General features: G+C 46.6%; 1 protein-coding gene across 1 annotated transcript; it reads left to right on the top strand.

Moving 5' to 3' along the window:
• Positions 1-1,731: 1,731 nt before the first annotated feature.
• On the top strand, positions 1,732-2,667 carry LOC125633222 (olfactory receptor 51G2-like). Its single transcript, XM_048842217.2, has one exon. The coding sequence runs from the start codon at positions 1,732-1,734 to the stop codon at positions 2,665-2,667; it is 936 nt and encodes a 311-aa protein (XP_048698174.2).
• Positions 2,668-10,919: the final 8,252 nt, after the last annotated feature.

Raw genomic sequence — 10,919 nt, 5'->3', positions numbered from 1 at the left:
CATGGTGTCAAGTGTCAGAGGGTAGTCGTCTTAGTCTGTATCCACAGAAACAACAAGGAGTCCGGTGGCACCTTAAAGACTAACAGATTTATTTGAGCATAAGCTTTCGTGGGTAAAAACCTCACTTCTCCAGTTTGCAATGGGTTTGTGCTATTACCTGTTTGTTCAGTGAACAGTTGTATGATACTATCTCCTGGTAACTAATTGACTAGAAGCTGTTTCTAACACTTACATTCAGAGTCATGCACTCAATACCTCTCCAAGGCTTGTGCAAGACTTTCTAGAAAGTCATGAGATACCAGAACCGCTGGTCTGTGTTTCAACAAAGAGTTTAGCTGAGGTGCAGGGAAGGGGAGTGGTATAGTAGTTGTATGTAATTGACCCCAGTCACCAATTACATGAGCATGACTGAAGTAACTTGTACACACAAGTGGATATAAGTGCAATACCAGGGTTTGCAGGATTGACCCATTTGTGATGCCAACTCCTCTGCTGCCCAGCTGAAATAACTGTCAGTGTCAGGTTGTAATTTTCCAAATATCTACAGACCGTTGCATGGGGAGAGGATGCAGGTCCCGGGGGGATAAAGAGAAGCCTGTAGGATGATCGAAGTCTCTGGATTCCATCAACATTGGCCAGGCAATGCCCTTCAGCTTCTCTTGGAGGGATTCTTGGGGTTTAGAGTGTATCACTGGAAGCTTTTGGTAAGGGTGAGTTGAAAGCCCAGTTCTGATTAAATTTACACATGAAAGTGTGGCATGAGCTGTTGATATCACTGTTATTGAATTAAGGACCTGACCCTAAAAATTTATCCCATATCCTGGAAAGAGGCAGTTGCATAACCTAGACTGTCAGGAGCACAGAAGAAAAGAATTCACATAATGAAGCTATAAAACACATTTAAAAATAGCTTCAGTGCAGGATAGATAAATCCAATGACTGTTTTCACCATGCACTTACCATGTATTTACACAGATGCCATGATACAAGGGGCCACACTCAGAAGTGCAGGGTGAGAAAGGGTGTCTGTGTGAAGGGTGTAACAGGGTTCAAAAGAGAACTACATAAATTCATGGACAATGGATCACTCGATGATGATCTGTTCTGTTCATTCCCTCTGGGGCATCAGGCATAAGCTACTGTAGAAGACAGGATCCTGGGCTAGATGGACCTTTTCTCTTACTCAATATGGCCGTTCTTATGTTTGTATATTCTAAGGTCACAATGGTTAAATAATACAGTGTGCAAGTAGGCTGTGGAATTCACAGCCACAAGATATCAATGGGGCCAAGAGCTTAGCAGGATTCAAAGAGGGACTGAGTAACCAGAAAATCCAATTACAGTAGACAGGATTGTTTTAAAAAGGTTTTGAGGAGGCTCTAAACCTTCCTGATTTACACTACAAAACATGTCTAACTTGTGGGTGTCAGGGGGAAACTCCCTGGGAACAGGTTATCTCATCGCTGCCTATTTCAGGGCTTCTTCCACCTCCTTTGAAGCATCTGGACATGGCAACTGGCTACTGGGGGATGTGGACTACAAGTCTGATCCAGTCTGACTAATCAGAACCATGTAAATCCAACAGTATGTTTTTGCTTATCTACCTTGAGTTCTCTGAGTCCATAGACATGCATTGAAGGCAGAATGATTTCTTGCTAATATCATCTAAACTCCTCTTACTTTTCTTTTAGGAAGGGCATTTCAGAATTCCTCGGAGTTGCGCAGTACATTATGTCAGCTGTCAATGACACCGAAATAAAATCTGTAATATTCCTTCTCACTGGGCTACCGGTTCATGAAGATACACATCTCTGGATCTCTATCCCCTTCTGCTTCATGTGTGTTATTTCCACAGTAGGAAATTCAGTCATTCTGTTCATTATAAAAACAGATCCAGCCCTCCATGAGCCCATGTACATTTTCCTTTCCATGTTGGCCATCACAGACCTTGGCATTTCGATAACCACCATACCGACGATACTGGGCATATATTTGTTTAACTCAAGGGAGATTAGCCTCGATGCCTGTTTAGCCCAACTCTTCTTCATCCATTTGCTTCAATACATTGAATCCTCTATGCTGTTGTTGATGGCCTTTGACCGCTTCATTGCGATCCATAGCCCTCTGAGATATACCTCCATCTTAACCCTGCCGAGAATAGCCAAGATGGGACTGGTGTCTGTGCTAAGAGCAATGGTCCTAATACTTCCACTTCCCTTTCTCCTAAAACGGTTCCAATACTGTCATGCCAATGTTCTCTCCCATTCCTACTGCCTGTACCAGGAGGTCATGAAGATGGCTTGTTCGGATATCACAGTCCACAGCATCTATGGATTGTTTACTAAACTCTTCCAGATGGGGTTGGACTCACTGCTTATTTTCCTCTCTTATGTGATGATCCTCAAAACAGTGCTGAACATCGCGTCCCACGAGGAGTGCCTGAGGGCCCTGAACACCTGCGTCTCCCATCTCTGCGCCCTCCTGCTCTTCTACACACCAGAGATCAGCTTGTCTGTGATACACAGATTTGGGAAGGGCTCTTCTCCCTTGCTTCAGATTCTCCTGGGCTACATGTCCCTGCTTCTCCCACCACTGATGAACCCAATAGTGTACAGCGTGAGATGCAAACACCTTCGTGCGAGGATAATCAAGCTGTTCATCAAGTGAAGGGTCAGTTCACCACCTGGCTCCAGTGGCATGGGAGAAGAAAACCATGAGCCACCTGTTCCATTCTGGACCCTTACATCTGAGATGACGTGAGTTACTGATCTCCACTCTATACCTACCTAGGCAGAATAAGTGTGTTTATGAAAATAAAGGTTGCTCCTGAAGTCTCTCCCCTCCTGGATAGCTGTCAGGGGAGAACTCACTGCGTACACAGGCTTATTCACAGGTTGATATGCCTGGGTCACCTGCCATAAGAGAGGACCAGGCACACTGACCCAGGATGTCTTTCCAGGCCTATGTTCATATTGGTCACATTAGCCCATTTTGAGTCACACTGGGAGCTCATGTGGAGTTGCTTGTCCAATATGGCCCTGCTCTGTGGCCTGGCCGGTGGATTTGTCCTTCAGTAGAGTCAGGAGAAAACATGACTCAGCCCCAGAGAGGAACAATGGTTGGGTACAAGGCTCACACAGGTTTCAGCAAATGCTCCTTCCACAAGAAAGAGGTAAACAGATTGGAAGATGCTCTCAGAGACATGGGGGAACTAAAATGGATCCCAAGTTCTCCTTGGCTTCCCAGAAGGATGTAACTTGGAAACGTATATTTTTATCTTGGAGAAGAGACAACTAAGGGGAAATATGATTGAGGTATGTAAAGTCATGACTGGTGTGGAGAAAGTAAAGAAGGAAGTGTTGTTTACTACGTCTCATAACACAAGAACTAGGGGCCACCAAATGAAAATAATAGGCAGTAGGTTTAAAACAAATAAAAGAAGTATTTCTTCACACAACGCACATTGAATCTGTGGAACTCCTTGCCAGAGGATGTTGTGAAGGCCAAGACTATAACAAGGTTCAAAAAAGAACTGCATACATTCATGGGGGAGGGGTCCATCCATGGCTACTAGCCATGATGGGAAGGTGTGGAGTCCTTAGCCTCTGTTTCCCAGAAGATGGGAAAGAACAACAGGGAGCTGCCGTCCCCCGCCTCCCGACTACAGCCGTGTCACTGCAAGCGTCAAGAAGCTACTTCCAAAGCTGCAGGGGTTGGTGCCTGCAGGCAAGCGCAGGGCCGTGTGGACCCACCTGCACCCCCCACCAAATGGGACCTACCCCAGGTCAGTACCGAGCACCCCAGCCCTAAGCCCCCTTGCGCACTCTTACTCCTGCCCAGGTCCTGCACCCCAATCCCCGGTCTGCTCCTGAACCCTAACTCCCTCCCAGACCCCCACACCAACCACCAGCCCTGAGCCCCCTCCTGCACTCCAAACACCTCATCCTCACACCCACCCCAGAGCCCACACCCACAACTGGAGCCCTCACCCTCTCCTGCACCCACCTCCAGCCTCAACCCGTAGCCCCCTCCCACACCTGAACCCCTCATCTTTGTCCACCGGAGCCAAGGGGGGCCCACAAACTCTAATAGCCCTGGGCCCCCAGAAGAGTTAATCCGGCCCTGATCACATAGCTAAATTAGGCAGGCTTTGCTCTGAAGCTAGAGAAACGGCTTTCAGGAGCCACATCTCCTGAGGCAGATTAGGGGTCTGTGTGGCCTTGGCTCAGCCAGGAAAACTGAGGCTTCCTCTCCTTCCCTTCTGCAGCCCTCCTCCTGCTGGGGAAGCGGGGTCAAGGGTGAAGGGGTTTCCACCCAGCACTCATCTTAGGGGAGTGGGGTCCAGGAATGCGGTCAGGCAGTGGGGGCTTATTCTGCTTCCCCACCCAGTGATTCTGAGATTGCCCCATTCCTAAACTCAGTGCTATTCCAGTGCCCTGAGCCGCTCTCCGGCAGTCGGGTGTGGGGAGAGGGGCAATCCCCTGCATCCAGACCTCACTTCACCACAGGAGAGGCAGGTGGGTGGAACGGAGCAGGGTGACACCATTGGCCCAGGACTAGTGGCTGATCTACTACTCACCCAAACCCACCCTCACAAGGCACACCCCCATCTGGGGCAAGAGACCAAGGAATCAGCGCTCCGCACCAGCTGGACAGGGATACAACTGGGCACCAAGCTGGAATCGGGAGTCCCAGCTGGTGGATTGGGCTTGGATGATAAATAGATGGGGTCCACCCATGGCTACACTCCTGCCTCGACACAGCCTTGTTTCCCTGTGTCTCTCAGAGCATCTTTCCGTCTGTTTGCCCCTTTCTTGTGGAAGCAACTCTTGCTGAAACCCATGTGAGCCTGGGCCCTGTCACCACAGTGCTCTGTGCTCAGTGTGTCACAGGGTCAAGGTGTGAAGCTAACCTTTGCCCTCAGACTGCTTTCTGCCAGCCAGACCATCTAAGATGAGGCTCCTGTGTCTGTTAGTCCATTCTTTGCAATGACTTGGAAACACAGGTCTAGTGACTGTGCAGAAACTCCCGGCATCCCCGTGACACTCCCACACGCCCCTCCAAAATCCTCATTCTTATTCCTTGTTCCTCACGGAGAAGGGAAGGGTCCTCCCCTACTGAAAGAACTGAGGGAAATTTTTATGTGGGGACCCTTGTGGAATCTCCCTTCATTTCTCTGGCCTGCACCCTGGGTTTGTAATGCAGAAAAGGAGGCTGACGGGGAGAAATCTGGTCCTATATTATATTATTATTATTTTATTTTATTTCAGCATGATCGCAGCTCTGACAGCCTCATTGGAATCATTCGGCTGCCCCCTAGGAAGCCATGTGACTAATCGGCGCCATATGAACAGTGATGACAAGCCTGGATTCCAGGAATAGAGCCTGCAGCTGGGCTGGCACTTAAGTCAGGTTGGGCAGGATCAGCACGAATCCCTTGTGATTTGGCCTCCTGGAGTTTACCATTGGCTGTGATGGGGTTAAAGCTGGTGCACATGAAGCCGAGAAGCTGAGATTCCCTGATGGCCAAGTGGACCCCAAGGGAATGTGCAGGCATGCTTCATAAAAACACTTGCCACCCTATCTGAACAGATACTAGCTGATGCCTGTGAATCCTCTCTGATGACAACTTGCTCTCAGGCTGAAGACCTCTGATGTCAGTGGCTCCCCTTCTAGCAGGAATTGGGTACGTTGGCAGGTTTCACTATCTTTAAAATGTGAAGTGGAGGGGAAAGGCTGGAAGCTGTTTCCATTTGCAGATGTTCTGTGCAAAGGCAGAGGACTCAACTGTGCTGTCAGGGAGACTCAGTGAGAGGGGGTGCCATTTCTAGAGGTGCTATGTGTTCTGGGCCCGATACTGCCAAGGTCTGAGTGAGAAGAAGCCCCACGGAATTTCAGTGACTATTTCCCAAATTGCCTCAGGTTTATTTGCTCCTGAACATTTAATTAGCAAATGCATTTTCAGAGGGTTTACACTCTGGCTTGATTGTGTACACAGCAATTCAGAGCTGCGTTGCTTTGTGGTAACTGGTCTGCTAGGGCATATTTCTATTTCCTCACTGGCTGAGGGCTCCAGCATTTCTGCTCTGTAGAGACCTCTAAGAGTTACAGGGCTACCTGCAACTCTGCCCCCTCTCTGGTCTGTGAATGCCAGATGTCAGGCCTCATACCCTGCCCTCTCACAGGGCCCTGGGTTACAAATGCAGGTCAACTGTGCTGCCGAGCAGGTCTGAGTGGGTTCAGCAACTGTGGTTGTCATGTGAGTACTAAAGTACAGATGTGGAAATATTATACCAAAACTTTTCACTGTAAGACAATATTACAAACAAAACTTTCATGACATGCCTGTATATCGAAAGCCAGCAGTAGAGTTGCTGGAATCTCTGCAGAAAGGAGCAGTGGTAACTTTACTGCTTAATGGCTTTGGCTTTAGAAAGTGTTTCGGAAATACTCCACATAATGTTTGCAATGGGTTTGTGCTATTTTGACACTGTCTCCCACAGAATTCTTGCCAGCAAGTTAAAGAATTATTGGCTGGATGAATGGACTATAAGGTGGATAGAAAGTTGGCTAGATTGTCGGGCTCAATAGGTAGTGATCAATGGCTCCATGTCTAGTTGGCAGCTGGTATCAAGTGGAGTGCCCCAAGGGTCGGTCCTCAGGCTGGTTTTGTTCAATATCTTCATAAATGATCTGGAGGATGGCATGGATTGCACCGTCAGCAGGTTTGTAGATGACACTAAACTGGGAAGAGAGGTAGATACACTGGAGAGTAGGGATAGGACACAGAGGGACCTAGACAAATTAGAATCTTGGGCCAAAAGAAATCTGATGAGGTTCAACAAGGACAAGTGCAGAGTCCTGCACTTAGGATGCAAGAATCCCATGCACCGCTAGAGACTAGGGACCGAATGGCTCGGCAGCAGTTCTGCAGAAAAGGACCTAGGGGTTACAGTGGACGAGAAGCTGGATATGAATCAACAATGTGCCCTTGTTGCCAAGAAGGCCAATGGCATTTTGGGATGTATAAGTAGGGTCATTGCCAGCAGATCGAGGGACGTGATCATTCCCCTCTATTCAACCTTGGTGAAGCCTCATCTGGAGTAGTGTGTCCAGTTTTGGGAACTGGGATTGTTTAGTCTGCGGAAGACAAGAATGAGGGGGGATTTGATAGCTGCTTTCAGCTACCTGAAAGGGGGTTCCAAAGAGGATGGATCTAGACTGTTCCCAGTGGTAGCAGATGACAGAACAAGGAGTAATGGTCTCAAGTTTCAGTGGGGGAGGTTTAGGTTGGATATTAGGAAAAACTTTTTCACTAGGAGGGTGGTGAAACACTGGAATGTGTTCCCTAGGGAGGTGGTGGAATCTCCTTCCTTAAAAGTTTTTAAGGTCTGGCTTGACAAAGCCCTGGCTGGTATGATTTAGTTGGGGATTGGTCCTGCTTTGATCAGGGGGTTGGACTAGATGACCTCCTGAGGTCCCTTCCAACCCTGATACTCTATGATTCTATGACTGAATTTCCTACTATTGAAATAACATGCATGAAGCAGAAGGAGATAGAGATCCAGTGATGGAAATCTTCCTGCCCAGGTAGCCCAGTCAGAAGGAACACTGAAAATAGGAACTTGGTGTCATTGACAGATGACATAATGTACTGGACAGGCCTTAGGAGTTTTCCACTTTTCTTCCTAAAAAGAAAAAGAAAAGGAGATTAGATGATATTTAAAGAAACATCTTTCTGTTCTCAATGCAAGTCAAGAGATGCCCAGGAGTTCAAGGTAGATCAGCAAAAACATACTCTTGGATTTACACCACTGATAGAAAGAAAGACACTCCCAGAATGGATCAGAACAGTAGTTCATTTAGTCCAGTGTCCGGTGGCCAATTCCAGGTGCTTCAGGGGAAGGTGGAAGAACCTCTGCAATGGGAAACTATGAGATAACCTGCTCCTAGGGAAAGTTTCCCCCTGACACCCACTAGTTAGACATATTTTGTGGTGTAAATCAGGAAAGTATATAGCCCATAACAAGATCTTTTTTTTAAAAAAAAAATCTCTACTACTGTAATTGAATTTTCTGGTTACCCATAGACACATCCAGTCCCGCTTTGAATCCTGCTAAGCTCTTGGCCCCATCAGTATCTTGTATCTGTGAATTCTGCAGCCTGTTTGAGAAGTGTGTAGTTTTAAAATTGTGACCTTCACACAGACACTCTTTCTGTCCCTCCACTTCCGAGTGTGGTCCATTGTGTATTGACATGTGGTAAACACATGGCTAATGCATGCTGAAAAAGGTCATTGTATTTATCTGTCCAGCATTGAAGCTATTTCTAAAAGTGTTTCATTGCCCCATTAACTATCCTATTTATTTTCCCCTGTCCTGAGGGTCCAAATTATGCCACTACCTCTTTCCAGCTCATAGGATAAATTCTTAGCGGCAGGTGTTTAATTCAATAACATTGACTTCAACGGCATCACTCCAGATTTACATGTGTAAATTCAATGAGAACCAGCCTGTAAGAACTTTCCCTAACAAAATCCTACTGGTGATATACTCTGATCCCCAAGAATTCCTCTAAAAGAAGCTTCTCTTCACCCTCACAAGACCTGCATCCTCTCTCCATGCAAGGGTATTTGGCATGTTACAAGCTAACACAGACAGTGACTTCAGCTGGGTGAGGGAGGGACTGGCACCATAAATGGGTGAATAATGCAAATACTGGTGTTGCACTAATGTGCAGTTGAGTGTACAAGTTACTTCAGCCATGCTCCTGAAACAGGTGATGAGTGTGAATTACTTACAACCACCATTACACTCCACTTTCCTGCACCTCAGGTCTACTCTTTGTTGGAATACTGACCAGTGCTTCTGCTCTCTCATGGCTTTTTCAGAAGTGTTGTACAGGTTTTGCAGAGTTATTGTGCGCACAATCTTGACTGTAAATGTTAGAAACAGCTTCTGATCAGTTACCAGGAGAGAGTATCATCCAACTGTTCACTGAACAAAAGCTTTGCTAAAGTCAAGGAACAACACATCCACTGCTTTCCCCTTATCCACAGAGCCAGTTATCTCATCATAGAAGGCCATTAGATTAGTTAGGCATGACTTGCCCTTGGTGAATCCATTCTGACTGTTCCTGATCACTTTCCTCTCCTCTAAGTGCTTCAGTCATTCGGTTCATTATAAAAAACAGATCCAAGCCTACATGAGGCCATGTACATTTTCCTTTCCATGTTGGCCATAACAGAGCTTGGCTTATCGATAGCCACCATACCAACAACGCTGGGGATATTCTTGTTTAATTCTAGGGAGATCGGCCTTGATGCTAGTTTTGCCCAGCTCTTCTTCATCCACTCACTTCAATGCAATGAATCCTCTGTGCTCTTGTTGATGGCCTTTGATCACTTCGTCGCTATATGTAACCCACTGAGATATGCTTCCATCGTAACCCTGCCGAGAATACCCAAGATGGGACTGGTGTGTGTGCTAAGAGGTGTGGCTATAGTACTCCCACTGCCCTTGTTCCTGGATCATTTCCAATACTGTCATGCCAATGTCCTCTCCCATTCCTACTGCCTGCACCAGGAGGTCATGAAGAGGACTTGTTCGGATATCAGTGTCAACAGCTGTCATAAATATAAAGGGAAGGGTAAACACCTTTAAAATCCCTCCTGGCCAGAGGAAAAATCCTTTCACCTGTAATGGATTAAGAGGCTAGGATAACCTCGCTGTCACCTGACCAAAATGACCAATGAGGAGACAAGATACTTTCAAAAGCTGGGAGGAGGGAGAAAAACAAAGGGTCTGTGTCTATCTGTGTGATGCTTTTGTCGGGGACAGAACAGGAATGGAGGCTTAGAACTTTTAGTAAGTAATCTAGCTAGGTATGTGTTAGATTATGGTTTCTTTAAATGGCTGAGAAAAGAACTGTGCTGAATAGAATGACTATTCCTGTCTGTGTGTCTTTTTGTAACTTAAGGTTTTGCCTAGAGGGACTCTCTATATTTTGAATCTAATTACCCTGTAAGGTATTTACCATCCTGATTTTACAGAGGTGATTCTTTTTTACTTTTTACTTCTATTAAAATCCTTCGTTTCAGAAACTGAATGCTTTTTCATTGTTCTTAAGATCCAAGGGTTTGGGTCTGTGGTCACCTATGCAAATTGGTGAGGATTTTTACCAAACCTTCCCCAGGAAGTGGGGTGCAAGGGTTGGGAGGATTTTTGGGGGAAAGACATTTGGAAACAACACTTTCCTAATAAAAATTAAGCCAGATAAACGTTTAGTGGTGGCAGTGGAAGTCCAAGGGCAAAGGGTAAAATAGTTTGTACCTTGGGGAAGTTTTAACCTAAGCTGGGAGGGAATGGGAAAGGATGTTTCTACCTATGTCTGGTCTTGTGAAGTATGCCAAAGAGTGGGAAAACCCCAAGACCAGGTCAAAGCCCCTCTCCAGCCACTCCCCATCATCGAAGTTCCATTTCAGCGAGTAGCTGTGGATATTCTGGGTCGTTTTCCAAAAAAGACACCCAGAGAAAAGCAGTCCGTACTGACTTTCATGGATTTTGCCACCCGATGGCCGGAAGCAGTAGCTCTAAGAAACCCCAGGGATAAAAGTGTGTGCCAGGCACTAGCAGACCTTTTTGCCAGGGTAGGTTGGCCCTCCGACATCCTCACAGATGCAGGGACTAATTTCCTGGCAGGAACCATGGAAAACCTTTGGGAAGCTCATGGGGTGAATCACTTGGTTGCCACTCCTTACCACCATCAAACAAATGGCATGGTGGAGAAGTTTAATGGAACTTTGGGGGCCATGGTACATAAATTCATAAATGAGCACTCCAATGATTGGGACCTAGTGTTGCAGCAGTTGCTCTTTGCCGACAGAGCTGAACCACATCCCAGTGTAGGGTTTTGACCAT

Source organism: Caretta caretta, chromosome 1, assembly GCF_965140235.1.
Source record: "Caretta caretta isolate rCarCar2 chromosome 1, rCarCar1.hap1, whole genome shotgun sequence".
Lineage (NCBI taxonomy): Eukaryota > Metazoa > Chordata > Testudines > Cheloniidae > Caretta > Caretta caretta.
Note: the sequence above shows the minus strand (reverse complement) of the source record. Positions and strands in the feature narration are given on the sequence as shown.

Coding starts and splice junctions, on each gene's coding strand:
- LOC125633222 (XM_048842217.2), top strand. CDS start 1,732: ATGTCAGCTGTCAATGACACCGAAATAAAATCTGTAATATTCCTTCTC.